The sequence below is a fragment of the Anolis carolinensis genome, unplaced genomic scaffold, assembly GCF_035594765.1.
Source record: "Anolis carolinensis isolate JA03-04 unplaced genomic scaffold, rAnoCar3.1.pri scaffold_114, whole genome shotgun sequence".
In the NCBI taxonomy this organism is placed as follows: Eukaryota; Metazoa; Chordata; class Lepidosauria; order Squamata; family Dactyloidae; genus Anolis; species Anolis carolinensis.
Window position 1 is genome coordinate 20,481 of NW_026943923.1, and position 21,108 is coordinate 41,588.

The 21,108-nt window shown below is 42.4% G+C and overlaps 1 protein-coding gene and 1 long non-coding RNA gene across 4 annotated transcripts; one reads left to right on the top strand and one right to left on the bottom strand.

Moving 5' to 3' along the window:
* Window positions 1-34: 34 nt before the first annotated feature.
* LOC134295234 (uncharacterized) lies at window positions 35-2,470 on the top strand. Its single transcript, XR_010001768.1, has 2 exons — window positions 35-869; window positions 2,067-2,470. It is a non-coding gene; the product is annotated as an uncharacterized LOC134295234 (long non-coding RNA).
* An 851-nt stretch (window positions 2,471-3,321) lies between these two features.
* On the bottom strand, window positions 3,322-20,807 carry LOC134295233 (cytoskeleton-associated protein 2-like). 3 transcript variants are annotated; one of them, XM_062967099.1, is made up of 9 exons: window positions 20,670-20,807; window positions 18,033-18,144; window positions 16,162-16,228; window positions 13,227-13,284; window positions 11,097-11,725; window positions 9,368-9,590; window positions 7,222-7,377; window positions 5,322-5,578; window positions 3,322-4,286 (listed from the first exon to the last, which is right to left on the bottom strand). In XM_062967099.1, exons 1-9 carry the CDS (start codon window positions 20,691-20,693, stop codon window positions 4,001-4,003), a joined length of 1,812 nt encoding a protein of 603 aa, XP_062823169.1. In that variant the 5' UTR covers window positions 20,694-20,807; the 3' UTR covers window positions 3,322-4,000. The 3 variants fall into 3 exon arrangements, with proteins under 3 accessions (XP_062823169.1, XP_062823170.1, XP_062823171.1); XM_062967100.1 differs by having other exon boundaries at window positions 9,368-9,586; window positions 11,093-11,725; XM_062967101.1 differs by lacking the exons at window positions 18,033-18,144; window positions 20,670-20,807 and adding an exon at window positions 16,342-18,026.
* Window positions 20,808-21,108: the final 301 nt, after the last annotated feature.

The window sequence follows — 21,108 nt, forward strand, 5'->3', positions numbered from 1 at the left end:
TGTGCTCTCCAGACGTCTTGGAGACGTCCCGAAAACTTTGGAAATTCACCAAAAATCTGTGGATAAGCTAAATGTTCTGAAATTTGGTGGGCTAACAATGTTATCTACCATTGTAGCAAGTTTCACCCCAATAGCTTTAAAAACGAGGGAGATGGGAGCCCCTTAAGTTTTCCTAATTATAGTTATTTAATTATGCACAATTACTGTAACGAAATACAGTAGAGTCTCACTTATCCAACACTCACTTATCCAACGTTCTGGATTATCCAATGCATTTTTGTAGTCAATGTTTTCAATATATCGTGATATTTTGGTGCTAAATTCGTAAATACAGTCATTACTACATAGCATGACTGTGTATTGAACTATTTTTTCTGTAAAACTTGTTGTATAACATGATTTTTTGCTGCTTAATTTGTAAATTCATAACCTAATTTGATGTTTAATAGGCTGTTCCTTAATCTCTCCTTATTATCCAACATATTCACTTATCCAACATTCTGCCGGCCCATTCATGTTGAATAAGCGAGACTCTACTGTAGTAATGGAATTTCGTTAGTCTCGTTATAGTAATGAAATTTTAACTAAGTATACTTTAGAAACACTTTAGAAACCAAGTGCCAGCGCTCCCAGTTTTGTAATGACTTTTGAACCATTTTTTGTGGATGGCACATCCCTACTATATAGACCACTAGAGATTTTTCTTACTGTTTTAATAGTTGAATGTGCCTTATTAACTAACTTCTTACTGCTTGAATAAATCAGTTTTTTGAAAATTTATTTTTTCTCTTCCCTTCCAGATGCCCCATGAATCCACCGTGGAGCACATGCGGTTGGACATCACGGAGGGCTTCCAAGTCAGGCAGCGGGTGAGTCCTCCTCCGCAGCCCCCCAGGACCCTCATTTTTGGGGGGCAGCAATGCAGGAACTTAGGCACACCCCAGTCCCAAAGCTTCACATGTGGCCTTCACGCCAGGTCAAAACTGGGAGTTTTTGAAGAAATTGTCGGTAAAAATGGATTAGTATAGTGTGAAATTGTGCTGGGAGTTTAAAGTTGTGTGTGTGTAATCTAGTAGTGAAAGAGGTTAAATGCATAGAGTGGAAATGAAATGGCTAGAGTGTAAGTTTGGGAAGTTTTCGCTTTATAGCCAGACGTATGGTTTAGAGATAAGAATGGAATGTTTACTCCTGCAGCGTGCTCCGATGCAGACGGACAGAGTCTGGTGATCATCTGATCTGTCTTGTATATAGTTGTAAATAATCAATAAAGTTTGAGCTGCTTAAATAATCTGAAATAAGGAGTCATGGAGCATATTTTATTCCATGTGTTCTGAGCATACAGCCAGATCGTCGGAGAGGGAATTGAGAAGGTGATTTGTCTCAATCAACCGATAGAAATGGCTGCTAAGAGTGTCCCATTTACTTGCAGTGTTTTGCCACTTCATCACATTGACTAAATTCCACTGAGTTCTACACTGAAAATTTTGGACGCCCCTGTTCCCATCACATTAGTTTGGCCTCAAGCGTAGGAGAGAGCATTCTTTGCGTAATTTTAAGCGTGGAGGCCAGCAGTCTTTTACAACATTTCAGGAGGTGGTGAGGAAATGGATTTTTTGAAATCATCTGGAATTTTGGCCTTTCCTGTAATGTAATGAGTCCCCTTGGGGAGATAGGGCGGAATACAAATAAAGATTATTATTATTATTATTATGGCATTTGTTGCTCACAGTTTAAAATGTGGGAGGGGAAGTTGTGGAAGTATCCAGATTTTGGGAGTATGAAGCTGGATTATATGGCAATGTAGATGCCTCCCCCCTTATCAGAGCCAAGTGGGAATAGTGCAATTGGCCACCTTAATTAGCACTGAATAGCCTTGCAGCTTCAAAGCCTGGCTGCAATTATGCAATGATGCAAGCATTCCCTAGTAATTTGTTTGTATGATTATTAAAGTATTATACAGTGTATATGACCTTTTAAAAAAAAAGCAAAGGCAGTGTTCCAATTCTGTCGGCACATATTACATCCCAGTATTGACAAGTGTCTATTTTTTTTTCTTCCTCCGGCAGGATCTCCAAAGTGTTTCCCAAGAGGCCAACCACTGTGAAGAGCAAGAGAATTGAACCTCCCCTCCCAACAATTATCCTGTCAATAACATGCCTGAGATGATGGAGACGTGGGCTTCGCAGAGAGGGAGGAGGTGGTGGCGGAAAGGCAAGGGGCTGCAGGAAAACTCCCCTTCCCCAAATGTCTTCCTAGAGGCTGCCCCGAGGGCGAAGCTCCCCTCGCTCTGTTCCCGCACTCGGCCCTTCCTCCCCAAGGCCTGCCTCACATTGTATTTGCTTCCGAGGAAACCTGCCCTGCAAAGAAGCAAGAATAAAGATTTCTGCCATCCTCTCTCTTGCTGTTAAGAATTCGAGAAACCCCCCTGTCAACAAGAGCTTGCGGATGGGCCCTTAAATATTGGATCATGGCCAGTGTTTTCAGAGTGTTCTTTGATTGTAGGTGAACTATAAATCCCAGCAACTACATCTCCCAAATGACAAAATCAACCCCCCCCCCTCCCAACCCCACCAGTATTCAAATGTGGGCGTATCAAGTATTTGGTCCAGTGAATGAAAATACATCCTGCATATCAAATATTTACATTACGATTCACAACAGTAGCAAAACAATTATGAAGTAGCGACAAAAATAATTTTATGGCAGGGGGTCCCAGACTCGGCCTGGTGAGCGAGCAAGTGAAAATGGCAAAGGCAAAATGGCAAAAATGGCACCTGGGCATGCAAAATGGCAAAAATGGCACCTGGGCATGCCTCCTCTTGGCTTTGGTCTGGGCCCGCTCGCCTTCGGGGCCTGTGGCCAGGCCCACACCTATAGCAGGCATCCTCAGAGGTTGTGAGGTCTGTTGGAAGCTAGGGAAGTGGGATTTATATATCTGTGGAAAGTCCAGGGTGGGAGAAAGAGCTCTTGTCTGTTTGAGGCTAGTGTGAATGTTGCAATTGGCCAGCTTGATTAGCATTTAATGGCCTTGCAGATCCCAAATCTGGCTGCTTCCTCCCTGGAGGCATCCTTGGTTGGGTGGTGTTAGCTGGCCCTGATTGCTTCCTGTCTGGAATTCCCCTGTTTTCAGAGTGTTGTTCTTTATTTAGGCTTTTCCTTAATCCCTCCTTATTATCCAACATTTCCGCTTATCCAACACTCATTTTTCAGTGATTGGTTTTGGGGGGCGGGCGCCAAAATTCGGTTCGCCTACACTTGAAAATTACTTTGGGCCGGCCCTGGTTGGATAATACGGTGTATCTGATGAGCGGAACTCTACTGTAATAATAATAATATTTTATTTGTACCTTGCCACCATCTCCCAGAGGGATTCAGGGCGGCTCACAGAGCACTCAAGATACAACATGCAAAATACACAAAGTGCAGAAACAAAATGTAGCAGTAAACGGCCAACGTAACACCACAATTTCATAATACCCCCTGATTTGATCAGCCCAATTTCATGTGAGGTTTGTACTAGTGATAGTTTCCACCATGTGGCCCTGGTTGTTGCAAAGTTTCTCTCTGAAGTAGCCGGGATAAGACAACTTCCTGTATTAAACCCAGGCTGAAACTTGCCTTGTATAGATTTGCAGTGTTTTTTCCTTGTTTGTATGCATTTAGCATTGAACTCATCCTGTTCTTAAGTGGGCCTCATCAGTTTAGGAATCTGCTGTGCACTTTTCCTCCTTGTAATAAAGGCTGATTGATTGGGTTGCTGATGTGGGCGATACGTCGGGAGACAATGCTTCTGGAACATGGCCAGACAGCACGGAAAACTCACAGCAACCCAGGGATTCTGGCCATGAAAGTTTTTGACAACACACCGATTGATGGATTGAAGAATAAAGACGGACATGTTTCCAAAAGGGCTTCAGAGAACAATGCTGTGGGTCCAGTCTTGTTTACAAAGAAAGAGAAAGAAGGAGGCTGGGAGGAAAGGAGGTGGTGTGAACACTCCTCAACGTGGCAATGATGCTTTCGTCGTGGCCGGGGTGGCATTGTGCCCACAGGTGGCCCGTCCAGTCACAAAGTCGGCCACTCTCACCGCTCTGGGCAGAGCTGTGTTGCTGCGGAAGAGGAATTGGCTCCCGTGGTCTGCGGCCACGATTTCCTCCAGGGAGGAGACGACAGGGTCGTGGTCCCTCAGCATCTGTGGGTAGGAAGCGGTGGCGCCTTCAATGCGCAGGGACCGTCGCACGGGGGTCAGGAGTCTCACCTCTGGCCAAGGGCTTCGCTTGCTGGACCTGGAAGGCAGAGAGCGGAGAAGTCCATCCCTTCCTTTCTCTCTCACACACTCCTTTCTTCTTTCCTCTCTCTCTCTCTCCCTCCCTCCGGTTGTCAGAAATATTAAATATTAACTAGATATTTTTAATTACAAAAATGTGAGTCAAGCACTGAAAGGGTTAAAAAAGCTAGTGTCGTCCTGAGGAGTATGAGGTAGAACTCAAGTGTGTGAGAGAATGCCTCAGTGTGAGGTAGGCCTCAGCGTGAAGCTTCGGTGAAAAAAGCCCCAGGTTGAAGTTCCTCATGTGTGAAGCTCCTGTGTAAGTTTGGTGTGAGAGGAGGCTCTGTGAAAGCGAAACTGTTTTATTTGCATGAGAAAGAAGCCCAGCGTGGAAGCAAGGAAGTACAGTAGAGTCTCAAGTATTCAACATAACGGGTCGGCAGAACGCTGAATAAGCGAATATGTTGGATAATAAGGAGAGGTTAAGGAGAAGCCTATTAAACACCAAATTAGGTTATGATTTTACAGATTAAGCACCCAAACATCATGTTATACAACGAATTTGACAGAAAAAGTAGTTCAATATGCAGTAATGCTATGTAGTAATTACTGTATTTACAAATGTAGCACCAAAATATCATGATGTATTGAAAACATTGACTACAAAATTGCCTTGGATAATCCAGAACGTTGGATAAGTGAATGTTGGATAAGTGAGACTCTACTGTATAAAGAACTTTGTGTTGTGGAAATCTTGTTTTTGTAATTACTGCAACTATATAATTTTGCTATAACAAAAAGTCTCCAAAGCACGAGATAACATTGGTCTGTGTTTTTGTTCTTTCTATCACTTTTGGCTACTGGTGCTGGGTGATGCTGCAGTTAATAAGTTACTCTGCTGTACGTTTATGGGAAGGGTCTTTTGTTAATAGGCCTACTCAGCCAACATAGGTGGCCAGTCAGGAAGGCAGCCAAGGGCACTGAGTGGGGAGATGGCTTCTCATTGGGGAAAGAGGGGAGCAAAGGGCAAGGTCTGTGTGTATGGGGGTCTCACCTGGGCAGGGAAAGGATCTGGAGCTTGATGGCCGAGCAGGGCTTAGCCCACGGTGGGCTTTGCTGAGGAGTCTGGGGAGGGTCCACATCTTCCTCTGGAACAGGGCTGGCTGCAGGGGTCGAAGGGAAACACACTCCAGAAGGGCTCACAGGCTCCGGGTCTCTCGTGCAAAGGGATCCCATGGCACGCTCACCCCTGGACGGTGCCTTGACATTCTTCAAAATACCCGTGACAGCATCTCGCAGCTCCTGCAGCGGCTGCAACAAGAGGAAGAATGAGAAACTACTCCTTCGTAGCTACAGGTTGGGCAGGTGTGGATGCGGGTGCAGCTGCGGCTGGGTTCATCCTCACCATTTTGCTACATTACAATTGATTGGCTTTGCAGCGTTTACAAAAAAACTCTAAAATAAAGAACAACACTCAGAAAACAGGGGAATTCCAGACAGGAAACAATTCCCTCAGGCAGAAAGCAGCCAGGCATTGAAGCTGCAATGCTATTCAATGCTAATCAAGGGGGCCAGTTGCAACATTCATATTTGTATCCAATAGACAAGAATTCTTTCTCCCACCCTGGATATATAAACCCCACTTGCCTAGTTTCCAACAGACCTCACAACCTCTGAGGATGCCTGCCATTGATGTGGGTGAAACGTCAGGAGAGAATGCTTCTGGAACATGGCCAGACAGCCCAGAAAACCCACATCAACCTAGAGAGCTACTGTATATACTTGAGTATAAGCCTAGTTTTTCAGCCCTTTTTTAGGACTGAAAAAAACCTTCCTCGGCTTATGCTCGGGTGAGGGTCCTGGTGGGCTTATATTCAGGTCAGCTTATACTCAAGTATATATGGTATATTAATTATTTTTCTCTATTATTATTGGTATTGTTACATTTATTATTTCACTCTATTATTATTAAAAGGATACATAAGCACATTTACATTATCTTAAATTACAGTTTGATGTAAAGATCCAAAAACATTTAAATTACTGAGGCCTCAATTAATGTAATTTTATTGGTATCTCGGCTTATACTGGAGTCAATGTTTTCCCAGTTTTTTTGTTGTAAAATTAGGTGCCTTGGCTTATACTCGAGTATAAAAGGTAAAGGTTTTCCCTGACGTTAAGTCCAGTCGTGACCGATTCTTGGGGTTGGTGCTCATCTCCATTTCTAAGCCGAAGAGCCGGCGTTGTCCGTAGACACCTCCAAGGTCATGTGGCTGGCATGACTGCATGGAGCGCCAGTGTTACCTTCCCACCGGAGCGGTACCTATTGATCTACTCACACTCTGGGGGTTGGTGCTCATCTCCATTTCTACGCCAAAGAGCCGGCGTTGTCCGTAGACACCTCCAAGGTCATGTGGCCATTGGCATGACTGCATGGAACACCGTTACCTTCCCGCCAGAGCGGTACCTATTGATCTACTCATACTCTGGGGGTTGGTGCTCATCTCCATTTCTAAACCGAAGAGCCGGCATTGTCCATAGACAACTCCAAGGTCATGTGGCCATAGGCATGACTGCATGGAGCGCCGTTACCTTCCCGACGGAGCAGTACCTATTTATCTACTCACATTTGCATGTTTTCGAATTGCTAGGTTGGCAGGAGCTGGGGCTAACAGCGGGCGCTCATTCCGCTCCCAGGATTTGAACCTGCAACCTTTCGGTCGGCAAGTCCAGCAGCTCAGTGCTTTAACACACTGTGCCACCATATATATGGTATATATTTCTTAGACAGAAATGTACAGTAGTTCTTTTCAATAAAGCTTAAGCTTGACTCTGCTCCGTGAGTTGCTGAAGCTCGTTTGCTCTGCTGCTTTGCTATTGCTCTGTCAAACTGGTATATGTTGCTGCTGCTGCTGCTCTCTGACTGCTTTTTGAGCCCCGAGGCCTCCACTCACCGTGGCCCCAGCGGAGAGGGCGGCTTCGTAGAGCCCTGCCACGTCCAAGGAGCCCCTCTGCGCCTCTAGCGTGGCTTTGCAGACCCAGAACTGGGCAAACCTCTCCACTTGCGGGATGCGGGTCAGCGCTGCGAGGATCTGCTCTTCAGGAAGGCCCTGAAGACGGAGAGAAGGAGGACGGAAGGAATCAGGGAATGGGCACAAGGAGATAAGGGGTCTTGAATAGGTGCCCACAGGGTTCCCCCAGGTGCCAGAAATGGAAAAAATGGGAACTGCCTTCACTTCTGTTTATGTATTGTCTGTCCTTGCTAACTGTATAACAGCAGTAAATGTTTGCCATTTATTTATATATTATTTATTAGTGACATTTATATCCCGCCCTTCTCACCCCGAAGGGGACTCAGGGCGGCTCACAAGTCATATGTACATACAGTATATTATATTATTCGTATAGCACAATATAAGCAATATATATTACTACTAGCTTTGCCCGGCCACGCGTTGCTGTGGCATTGTCTGGTGGTGTTGGTGAGAAATTGTTGAGGTAGTGGTAGTATTGAATGTCTGTTGTATGGTAGTCTTTATGTTTAGTATGCACACTGAAGTGGATTATATGGCAGTGTGGAGTCAAGATAATCCAGTTCAAAGCAGATAATATAAGATTCTAAATGGGTTATATAGCTGTGTGGAAGGGCCTTGAGTCTACACTGCCATATAATCCAGTTAAAATCTGATAATCTGTGGAAGAGGCCTAAGTGAGGACTAACTGTGCCTGTCCCCTGGGCTGAGTAGGTTGCTAGGAGACCAAGTGGGCGGAGCTTAGCCTTCTAACTGGCAGCAATTGGATAAAAACTATTATTCCTCTCCCTGTAATTAGGACTTTATTTTTCTTTTCTTTTTGTTGTATCAACTTAGAGCCGTGAATGATGGGTTGTGTTGTCAAATTTCGAGGTTGGGTGGCCTGTAGTTTTGTTGTTTTGTCCGCTGCCCTGATGCCATCACTCTTTTATATATATAGATTGATTTATTTTATTTATTTACAGTATTTATATTCCGCCCTTCTCACCCCGAAGGGGACTCACGGAGGATCACATTACACATATAAGGCAAACATTCAATGCCTTAACATAGAACAAAGACAGAGACAAACACGGGGCTCCGAGTTGGCCTCGAACTCATGGCCTCTTGGTCAGAGTGATTTGTTGCAGCTGGTTGCTCAACAGCCTGCATCACAGCCCGGCTATATACTATATTGTACTATACCACTATATTGTAATATTATTCGTAATATTGCATGTAATATAAATATACCATTATAATACTGTATAAATATTATTTTGTATTACATTATAATATTACAATAGAGTCTCACTTATCCAACACTCGCTTATCCAACGTTCTGGATTATCCAATGCATTTTTGTAGTCAATGTCTTCAATACATCGTGATATTTTGGTGCCAAATTTGTAAATACAGTATTTCCTACATAACATTGCTGTGTATTGAACTACATTTTCTGTCAAATTTGTTGTATAACATGATGTTTTGGGGCTTAATTTGTAAAATCATAACCTAATTTAATGTTTAATAGGCTTTTCCTTAATCTCTCCTTATTATCCAACATATTCGCTTATCCAACGTTCTGCCGGCCCGTAGTATAGCATATATGTGTTCTGTAATCCTCCCCGAATCCCCTCGGGGAGATAGAGTGGAATGTAAAGAGTGGAATGGCCATCTGTCGGGGGTGCTTTGAATGCGATTTCCTGCTTCTTGGCAGGGGGTTGGACTGGATGGCCCATGAGGTCTCTTCTAACTCTACTATTCTATGATTCTAAGTGCATATATTATAAAGTATATGACGGCTTCGTATGGGTTGAGGTAGGTGTACAATATCTAGACGAGGATATATATATAGAGGTGTACTAGTCTTCCTCTCCGTAAGCTAAACTGCATAAATGGTTTTTTTAAAAGCTTTTTAAAGGAGAGGAAAAAGGGGACGTTTTTAGTTTGAGCTTAGGATGGTGGTGGGACCGAGAGCACGGCCTCCTCTGCAGACCGCAGTGCTTGTGCTGGTTTGTATGTGGAGATGCCATTTTTTAAATAGTCTGGGCCTGAACCGGGGAAGCCCCCCACTCCGGTCACCTACCTCTTCGGCCAGCTTCCGGCACTCTGCCAAGGTGTGTGTGATCTCGTTGGCCAGGTGCTGCTCCTCCTTCTCCGCTTCCTCTTTCTCCTCCTCCTCCTCCAAGGAGCCCCAGAAGGCGAGGTTCAGGCTGGACTTTGCCTTCGGAGGCTTCGGGGCAGCGGGGCGCATGGGGGGCCTCTTGTAGGTCCTTCCTCGGGACGCCACCCAGTCCTCCAGCAGCTTCCTAAGGAGGCAGAAGAAGGTGTACCGTCACTACGAGAAGGACCCCTGCCTTGCTCCTGAGGAGACAAGGGCTCACGGGAGGCCCCGATCCCACCCCAGGGAAGCCTCACGGGTGAATATAAGCCTCTTGGGTTCCCATTTCAAGCTCTACCTGGTTGCACCTTCCCATCTCGCTCCCTCAGTACACTGATTGCACTATGTAACAAACTTTGAATTTTTTTCTGCTCCAGGTTTGAAAGTGATATTTCCTGTTTAATTTATTTATTATTTATTTACAGTATTTATATTCCGCCCTTCTTTCTCACCCCGAAGGGGACTCAGGGCGGATTACAATGAACACATATATGGCAAACATTCAATGCCAACAGACAAACAACATACATTAGACAGACTCAGAGGCATTTTTAACATTTTTCCAGCTTCACGATTCCGGCCACAGGGGGAGCTGTTGCTTCACCATCCACTAGTGGCTGTACTTCCTCATTCCTTTCCTCGTGTTTTGCTGGCAGTTTTATGATGTTGTAAATTAGTTAAATTAGCCTCCTGCATAAAGTGTACCTAAATTTCCCTAATTGACAGATGCAACTGTCTTTCGGGGCTGCATAGGTCAACAGCAAGCTGGGCTATTTAATGGTCAGGGGCTTAACCTGACCCGGGATTCGAACTCATGACCTCTCGGTTAGTAGTGATTTATTGCAGCTGGTTACTAGCCAGCTGTGCCACAGCCCAGCAGTTCTACTCTAGAAACGTCACTTTTGTGTTGAATGGGTCAAGTCACCATGGTTTTTGTGGCTGCTGCAAACTAGGTTGCATTGGTTGAGGCGCAAAGATGAGATATTGTATTGTTGAATAATAATTAATAATAGTAATAGTAGTAGTAGTAGTAATAATAGTGCATCATCCGAAAATACATCACACAGTCCTAAACGCTTGGGAAGCGTTCGACTTGTGATTTTGTGATACAAAATCCAGCATATCTATCTTGTTTGCTGTGTCATACTATGTCATTGTGTCAATAATAATAATAATAATAATAATAATAATAATAATAATGGTATAATAATAATAATAATAATGATCACACAGTCCTAAACGCTTGGGAAGCGTTCGACTTGTGATTTTGTGATACAAAATCCAGCATATCTATCTTGTTTGCTGTGTCATACTATGTCATTTTGTCAATAATAATAATAATAATAATTTATTCATATACCGCCCTATCTCAAGGGACTTAGAGTGGTTTCCAGCACACCAGGAAATATACCGTCAATTTAAAACATGTTTTTAGGCTTGACAAAACAAAACAAAAATTGTGTTACATCAGGTATGGGCATACTTGGGCCCTCCTGGTGTTTTGGACTTCAACTCCCACAATTCCTAACAGCCTACCGGCTGTTAGGAATTGTGGGAGTTGAAGTCCAAAACACCCGAAGGGCCTAAGTTTGCCCATGTGTGTGTGACACAGTGTTATTGTTGCTAAATTGCAAAGGCAACTTGCCGCACTTGCCTCCGGTCGGGAGCAGAAGGGGTCTTGAGCTCTTGGCCTGGGCCCACATCCGGGTGCTTGGGTTTGGGGGGCTCTCTCCTGCCATTTCGGAGCCCCCCAGAGGCAGGAGCTGTGTGGACGGCAGAGGTCCGGGGTCTAGGCTTTGCATTGGGGGTCCTCGGCTGTTGCCTGAAGTTGCCTTGCTTCCTCTCGGCTCCGCTTTTGGGTGCAGCCGAATGGCTCCTTGGATGGGCGGAGGGCTTCTTGCCTGGCGGGGGAGTTTGGTGCTTCTTTTTAGGATTTGCTGAGTTCAGGGAGAATGTCCCCTTACTCCCCAAATGTACAGATTGCTTGGATGCATGGCTTCCAAACGCCGGTCTGGAAACAGCCCTCTTTTGAGTCGGTCGGACTGCGGTCACTCCAACAACGGCATTCTCTTTCCCATCCTCTGCCTTCTGTTTTCCTTTGTTGTGGTCATTCCTGAGTGGCTTCTCAGGGTGGGTTTGGGAGGGGGGCTCCCGGGGAAAGCGGGACCCAGCCGCTGGGGGCTCCTTTGTCGCAGGGCGGTGGGGCGCTCCGGGCACCGCTTTCTTGACGGGGGCCGCCTTGGGTTTGCTTGGGGCGGCTTCCCTGTGCTTCGTCCTGGCCACCTGGAAAGAAAGAACAGCCTTCAAAGAGTGTTGTCGAAGGCTTTCATGGCCGGGATCACAGGGCTGCTGTGAGTTTTCCAGGCTGCCTGGCCATGTTCCAGAAGCATTACCTCCAAACATTTCACCTGCATTTATGGCAGACATCCTCAGAGGTTGTGAGACAAGAGACAGTCAGTGCCAGCGAACACCTCCCAACAAAGTATTCACACAGGCAGGAAGCAGGCAGGCTTTGAAGCTGCAAGGCTATTCAATGCTAATCAAGCTGGCTAATTGAAATATTTACTATTTATTTTATTTACTACCCTGTTTCCCCGAAAATAAGACATCCCCGAAAAATAAGACCTAGTAGAAATTTTGCTGAATTGCTAAATATAAGGCCTCCCCCGAAAGTAAGACCTAGCAATGTTTTTGTTTGGAAGCATGCCCAGCGCCTGCCAAACAGAACACCAGAGCATTTAGGATTGATAAATGTACATACCAGTTGTACATGGAAATAATGGTAGTCACAAGAAATTCTTGATAGGATTCACAGTTTGTCTGGTTATGCTGGTTTGTGATGACAACTACTGTACAGTATATAATAAATGTTCATTTTTTTGTTCAACAATAAATGTGAATTCTTCTTCATGGAAAAATAAGACATCCCCTAAAAATAAGACCTAGCACATCTTTGGGAGCAAAAATTAATATAAGACACTGTCTTATTTTCAGGGAAACACGGTACATTTATATTCTGACTTGCTCCCAAGAGACAAGAATTCTTTCTTTCTCCCACCCTGACGTTTCACCCACATCGATGGCAGGCATCCTCAGAGGTTGTGAGGTATCTATGCCTGCCATAGATGTGGGTTTCCTCCTTTCTGGTTCCTCCTTTCTGTTGAAGTTGTCCACATGCTACAGACTACACAGAGAAGCCACTGAAAACCACAAACATGTGGATAATTTCAACAGAAAGGAGGAGACCATGAAAATGAACACAATCTGGCTGCCGGTATTAAAAAAAACTCCAAAATCAGAACAGTAAATATTAAGGAGCAGCACTCTGAAAACAGAAGAATTCCAAACAGGAATCAATCAGGGGCAGCTAACGACTCTGAACAAAGGATTCCCCCAGGCCAGGAGGTGAAGCTGGGAAGGCCATTTAATGCGAATTTGAGGTGATTAATTACAACATTCACACTGGCCTCCAACAGACAAGAGTTCTCTCCCCCCCCCCCCCCCCAGAGATATATAAACCTTCCTTGCTTAGTTTCTCCATATACCTCACAACCTCTGAGGATGCCTGCCATAGATGTGGGTGAAACGTCAGGAGAGAATGCTTCTGGAACATGACCAGACAGCCCGGAAAACATACAACAACCCAGCCTTCAGAGAAACCATGCGGCTCAGGAGCCTGAACACAACCTCGTCTCCCTCCCTCCAGACTCTGGTGTCCCCAAAATAAGGGAAGAACCCCGCCCCCCAAAAAAACCCACAATAGCATTCCTTGGGGTCCACTTACCGAGTCCGGTCTGGAGGGAGCCAAGGCCTGCCCATTGGTCCTGTCCTTCAAGTAGGGCCTATTTGGGGGAAGAAAGGATTCTGAGATCCAGGTACCCCATTAAAAATAGCAACCTTTTTCAAGCCTCTACTAGTTATTTGTTATGTACAGTAGAGTCTCACTTATCCAACACTCTGGATTATCCGACACAGTCTGCCACCCGCCTGGATCCACAGCTGTTTCTCTTGGCAGCAAGGACTGAACTCTTTATGGATTTAATTTCCAACAAAGTTGTTACTGTAAATTCATTTTATGCAATTCTACTTTTATTTGTAGTCAGTTTGTTAGTAGCCAAAGTTTTTGGAGTCAATTCATAAATACAGTAATTACTACATAACTTTACTGTGTATTGAACTGCTTTTACTATCAATGTGTTGTAAAACATGATGTTTTGGTGCTTAATTTGTAAAATCATGTAATTTGACATTTAATAAGCTTTTCCTTAATCTCTCCTTATTATACAAGATATTCGCTTATCCAAGGTTCTGCTGTATTACAGACTCTACTGTAATAATATTATAATGTAATACCATATAATAACATTAATACAGTATTATAATTGTGTATTATATATTACATGTTTTTAATATTACTAATAATATTGCAGTATAATGATATAGTATTATGATACCACAATATATTTAATACACTCCTAGTATATTATACTATTAGCGTCATATAAGATACTGTACTACTGTATATCATATCATAATACAGTAGAGTCTCACTTATCCAACACTCGCTTATCCAACGTTCTGGATTATCCAGAGCATTTTTGTAGTCAGTTTTCAATACATTGTGATATTTTGGTGCTAAATTCATAAATACAGTAATTACTACATAACTTTACTGTGTATTGAACTGCTTTTTCTGTCAAATTTGTTGTATAATATGATGTTTTGGTGCTTAATTTGTAAAATCATAACCTAATTTGATGTTTAATAGGCTTTTCCTTAATTCCTCCTTATTATCCAAGATATTTGCTTATCCAAGGTTCTGCCGGCCCGTTTAGCTTGGATAAGTGAGACTCTACTGTAGTAAAATATAGTAATATAGAATGTTTATAATGTGCTATGCTAATAATATAATATATTGTATGTACATATAACTTGTAAGCTGCCTTGAGTCCCCTTCAGGGTGAGCAGGGCGGGATATAAATGTTGCTAATAAATAAAAAAGAAAAAAGAAATTATTGATATCATATGTCTATACAATGTATTATATTATTAGCATTGCACTATTATTATTATTATTATTATTATTATTATTATTATTATTATTATTAACATTTATATCCTGCTCTTCTCACCCTGAAGGGGACTCAGGGCGGCTTATAAGTTATATGTACATAAAATATATTATTAGTGTAGCACAATATAAGCACTATATAAACATTACATATTATTATATTGTACTATATGACTATATTGCAATATTATTAGTAATAGTAATGTAATATAAATATACAATTATAATAGTGTATTACATTGTATTACATCATATTATCTATATTATATGTATATCCAATATATTATAATATTAGTATAGTATAATACGAGTATTATATATTATTATATTAGTAGTTTTACATGTAATCTATAATATGTTATTATATTGTGCTATATTATGATACCACAATGTATTTAATACACTCCTAGTATATTGCACTATTAGCATTATATAAGAGACTGTACTATATCGTATCATAATATATCTATATATATAAAATGATAAAGTTGTTTGCGCAGTGACTATAACAACAAAACTAAACATCCCAGAAATACAAAATTTGGCAACACAATGCAAAAGGCTTGCCTCCAGGTTACAACAACACAACCACACCACAAAACCACAATCCGGACCCACAAAACTCACAACAACGCATCATGCGATAACAACACAACTAAACGCCCCAGAAATACAAAACTTGGCAACACAATGCAAATGCCTTGCCTCCCAGTTGTAACAACACAACCACACCACAAAACCACACAGGACCCACAAAACTCACAACAACGCATTGTGACTATAACAACACAACTAAACGCCCCAGAAATACGAAACTTGGCAACACAACACAAAAGCCTTCCCTCCAGGTTGTAACAACACAACCACACCACAAAACCACAATCCGGACCCATAAAACTCACAACAACGCATCGTGACTATAACAACACAACTAAACACCCCAGAAATACGAAACTTGGCACACAACTAAACACCCCAGAAATATAAAACTTGACAACACAACACAAAAGCCTTGCCTCCCGGTTGTAACAACACAACTACACCACAAAACCACAATCTGGACCCACAAAACTCACAACAACGCATCGTGACTATAACAAATACAAAATTTGACAACACAACTCATCCACCTCCCCAATCACTACATTCACACTTGGCCTCCAAAAAAACAATTACAATAATAACAATGACAACAACAACAATAAGAATCTACACCATCACAGGCAAGAAGCAGTCAGGCACTGAGGCTGAGAAGCCAATCAGTGCTACACTGGGCCTCCAAAAACGAATACAGTAGCATCTAACTTATCCAGCCTTCATGACCACTACAGCAACAACAATAATAAACACCTACACAGGCAAAAAAAAAGACTATTGTACCACAATAAGATGTAACCGCACTCAGCAGAATCAGACATCACGATTAACAACAAACCAAAGACAACAGGGGTCTCAAGCAATTATCAATCAACACAAAAATTGAAGAAGGTAACAGACATCAAATACTACTACTAATGTGAGTATAAAGAAGGGTGGAGGTCACAGCATAAATACAACGTAATGTAAACTGACCAACACCACCAGACTCAGCCACAGCAACGCGTGGCCGGGCACAGCTAGTTATATTATATATTAATATATTCCTCACCTGCCACCCGCCGGCCTGGGCCTCCCTTTCTGGGCCAGGAACTCGTCCAGCTGCCGCCTCCGCTCCGCTGGGGAAGGAAGAGATCCAGGCAGGTCAGGACTCTGACGCCCATCCTCCCCAGGAAACCAATGGGAGCCATACAGGCGCTCTGCACATGCTCTGGGGCGCCCTCGCACTTACCTGCGGCGGCATTCTCCTCAGCAGAGCGGCTTGGCTTGGGCCTTTCCCTTTCTGTCTGTCTCCCTCCGAAGCGGAGGCTCCGAGACCAAGCAGACATGGCGGCAGCCGTTGCTCCTTGGCCCCGCCCCGCCAAGATTCAAATGGCCCAATCAGACACGAGGGGCGTGGTCACAGAGGGTGAAGGGAACGCCCCTCAGCAGCATCAGAGGAGAAAGGAGGCGGGGACTCATAGCTCCCTCCCAATCAGAGACGAGGGGCGGGCCATAGAGGGGGAAGGGAGCACTTGTCAGCGGCATCAGACAGAGAAGGGGCGGAGCCTCACAGCAACGTCCCAATAAGAGTCGAGGGGCGGGGCCACTCCAAGTGGAAAGGGGGCAGAGCATCTCAGGCAAGTCCCAATCAGAGGGTGAGGGGCGTGGCTACACAGGGGGAAGGGAACGCCCCTCAGCAGCATCAGATAAGAAAAGAGGCGGAGACTCATATTGACATCCCAATCAGAGGGTGAGGGGCGTGGCTACACAGGGGGAAGGGAACGCCCCTCAGCAGCATCAGATAAGAAAAGAGGCGGAGACTCATATTGACATCCCAATCAGAGGCTGGGGGCGTGGCTACACAGGGGGAAGGGAACGCCCCTCAGCAGCATCAGATAAGAAAAGAGGCGGAGACTCATATTGACATCCCAATCAGAGGCTGGGGGCGTGGCTACACAGGGGGAAGGGAACGCCCCTCAGCAGCATCAGATAAGAAAAGAGGCGGAGACTCATATTGACATCCCAATCAGAGGCTGGGGGCGTGTCAATACTGGGATGTAATATGTGCCGACAGAATTGGAACACTGCCTTTGCTTTTTTTTTAAAAGGTCATATACACTGTATAATACTTTAATAATCATACAAGCGTAGTGAAATAGAACATTTATCTGGGCAGGCAGCCTGGTTCACTGGAGGGAGCCCAGCTTGAGTACAGTATGGTGATTGGACCATATTTCTACACTAGAATAAGCATGGTGGGAAACCAAAAGGTCTGCAAACCAAAGACCTGACATATGCTAGTACCATTCATGCCATATGTGGCCATTCTCACTGTTTCTTCTGCAGTGGATTTAAAAAAAAAAAAACATCAGTAGACCAGGAAGAAACTTGCTTACTAGGACCACAGCAAAGTTGTCTGTAGAGTTATTGCCACAAAGAATGGCTTTTCATTGGGGAATGTTTCCCACAGCAGGACTCTTTTGACTCACATTACTATTAGTTTTAAGTCTTCCTGAATATAATGTTTGAATTAATATGACAAACCAGAATACATAGATGTGTTAAAATAAGTAAGTAATGAAAAATGAACAGTGTTGTGTTATGAAGAGTCATTGCTGTCAATCTAATTGAACACTGTAAACACATACATTGTAACAATTACAGATGCTGATCATGAAAATGCAATGATTGAGAATCTGCTTCTTACACTAGGTGGTCTTCCATATATTGTTGGACAGTAGCTTTCAGGAGGCCTTGTCAGTATAACCAAGGTGAGGAATCCTGGGAGTTGCAGTCCAAAAACATCTGGAGAGCTAAATGAGATCTACATGTTTTATGTCATCAGTTGAATATGCTCAGTTCTGATCAAAGCATCTATAAAATATTTCTGTTAATATTTTTCTCTATGGTAGTAACAATAAATAAAACTCTAGAAATTACCTTTCCAGATCTCAGAACTGATGTGTGGTGCCATTGGTGCAAGCATAACACAGAGTGTTGCGAGGGCATCCTCATATTCTGCACTATGGAGAATAACTCTTTGAGACGCTTGCTACAAAGGAAGAAAATAGAATAAAGGATTATTAAATATAACTGGGTTAGGACTCTTGGAGATTAGGATTCAGAAACTCATTGGTTGACCTTGGGCAAGACTCACTCTATCAGCCTATCAAAGTGACAATGGCCAATCTTCCCCGAATAAATGTTGCCAAGAATACCCTAGGATAGAGTCACCATAAGCTGGAGTTGACGTCAAAGCATATAACCATACAACAAGATGGTCATTTCTATCAGAAAAACATGGGGCTAAAAAGTTCAAAACTCGCACTGCTTATAGAGGATGTAGTGCAGGGGACTTTTCTTAAACACTTGGCAAAACCTTGAGACTCGAGCCAGTTATTGGGATTCTGAACAGAATCCCAAGAATGTGCATGATGATAATTTTATTAGATTAGGGCCTGAAAAGCATACTGCAAACTCAAATTTACTGTTGCAATACTAATTGAAGTCATAAGTCTTTTGAAAAATGAAAGAGATAAGCTAGACAAGATGGATAACCCTGGCCAAGGCTTGTGTTTTGCTTGGTTACTCTGTCAGCATTTCACCTCTGTTCTAGATAAAGATTTTGAGTTAGCAAAAGATACAGGAATGGAGTCTGGAAGAGTTTCATAAGGTTTAAAACTGAGGGACTGATTAGACAGTGGTATAAGGTAATTAACTTTTATATCAGAACAAACATTTAGGTGTTGGGGGCTGATTCTATAGTACATTTAAATCCTGACCTTCCTCAAAGTGTATCTCAAAGTGGTATCCCACTATTCTATTTTAGTCCCTGTGATGTAACTGAAGCTAAAAAGGCGTAACCACCCAAGGTCAGGCAAAAAACATAATGATTTTGCATGATGATCAGAACCTGGCTCTCACCAGTCTAGCCTACTGCTATGACCACAGCATTATCCTAGCTCTCCCAGAACGGCATTACAGTCACAATATTCTTTTCTGTAACAGTAACATGATTTCACATCTCCACTTGATCAACTGTAGTGAATTCCTATAGGAGAAAAGTTTCACCTCTGGGGACTTTAAAACATCTGGATAGCTATGCTACAATGAAGTATTTGTACACCAAAGAGGATGCAGCCAACAAAGAACAAATGATCATTTAAAAATGGTGGGAACACCATCTCACAATGAATAGACCCAGTGGTGTTCAGCATTAAGAGGAAACAAAACAAAATAGTTTAGATGTATGTTGTCAAGTGTTAAATGCTGTGGAAAGAGGCAACTTCTAAATAACATAGAAGAGTAAAAGATTGATGAGGGTGCCACAAGTAACTCTACAAGGACTTACAAACTGCATATGCACGTGCATTAACACATAAACACAGAGTAAGCAATTTTCAGGCCAAGAAAAAGCTAATTTTAAAGTGTTAAAAATGGCTGGAAAGGACAGATTCTTTGGTCATTCAGAAATAAAACAAACAATATTCATTCAAATGACTGTGAAACTCCTGATGCTGCATTTTACACAATTGCTAAAAGCAGCTCATCTTTGGTCAGTCTCTAGTCCAACATCATTTACAGACCTACATGTTGCTGTTCTACAAACTTGGAAAATGCAATGTTCCCAAAATGTTAACTCAAAAGAAGGCATGGAGGTGGCAGACAATAAAAAGAAGACAGATAAGCATTTACTGCACTTATATCTCCCCGCATGAGAAGCAAAGTTTTATTTGCAGGTTAAGGGCTTTGCCAGAAATCAAACCAATGTGCTCTGCTCCCATTTAAAAAACATCTGAAAATGAGTCACTGGCAGCACTCATCATGAAACATCTATTATCAGTGATTCCCTCTGCAATTGTTGATAGGAAAAGTATTTTTTAAAGAGAAATAAGAAAAAGCTTCATTTTTAATGAAGTGAAACTCTTTCGGTTTGTTCTAATTTTAATTTGCATACTTCCTGGTTTCAGACAAGAGTAAAAATGGATATTCTGAAATGCTGGTGAACATTTGTTTCACCATGCTCCCAATATACACTTAGGTTTTATTCTATACTAAACAGTTTGCTAAGGATGTGAGCAGCAGTCCTGCAAGTTAAAAAGTTGCCATTACACTGTCCCCAAAGACACCTGTAGTTTCTATATATTCTTTCAACATGTATAAATCACAATAATAATACTGATAAAATTTCATTTAGTAACTGCCTTGAAGCACTACAATTAATGCTCAATTATATTCAACAGGCAAACAGACAAATTAAGTCCAAAATTAGGTCATTATCTGACTTTTTTTTAACATATTACATCCTAATCCTGTTTATGATGTTAACAGAGATTATTTATATTCAACATTCTATTGTATTAATATAGTAATTAAAACAAGATTAATTCCAATTGTGCAAAGATTGATATCGGATTCTCAAATCAATGGTAACTGCAACTGAGTACAATTATTTCACAAAAAAGCACATTCTAAATCTTGCAGAAGTCACAGCGCATTCCATGATAAATACACTTTCCTGCTGGCTTTCTTGTGCATGCATAGAGCTTTAAAATGTTTTACTGTAAGTATACTTACTGACAATGCATTACTGAGACTCATCAGTTGAGAAATTGCAGCATTAAACAAATAATCTTCCAAGAAGTATTCAGTCACCTAATCACACAAAAGCAACATTTTTCTTTGTTAAATCACAGAGTTATCTATCTTTGCTATAGCAATAAATAGTGTCAGCAAGCCCTAATCTCTTCTGCTTTTCTTGAAAAGATTTCTAGGTCTTGGTTTATTAAAACAGGCTAAGAAGGGAATAAAATAATAATAAACAGTTGAACAAGAGCATGAAACTATTTGATTTCAATAAATATTCAGAAGAAAGGGCCAAATGTGGCTCCAGAGACTAAAGGAAGTAGAAGCTCAACAAGATGTGGAGAACCTTGCTTGTGCTGGTCTCCAGGATTGCTGAATCTTAACAGCTTAATAGTTTTCTTTTCACTGACAATGACAGAGAATGAACCTG

Bases quoted from the DNA above. Each gene is read 5' to 3' on its own strand.
- LOC134295233 (XM_062967099.1), bottom strand. From the start codon at position 20,693: ATGAGTCTCAGTAATGCATTGTCA. The intron at 18,145-20,669 runs GTAAGTATACTT...CTTCCTTTGTAG, and splicing joins GTCTCAGTAATGCATTGTCA to CAAGCGTCTCAAAGAGTTAT. The intron at 7,378-9,367 runs GTAGGTGACCGG...CTCCGTCTTCAG, and splicing joins GCCGGAAGCTGGCCGAAGAG to GGCCTTCCTGAAGAGCAGAT.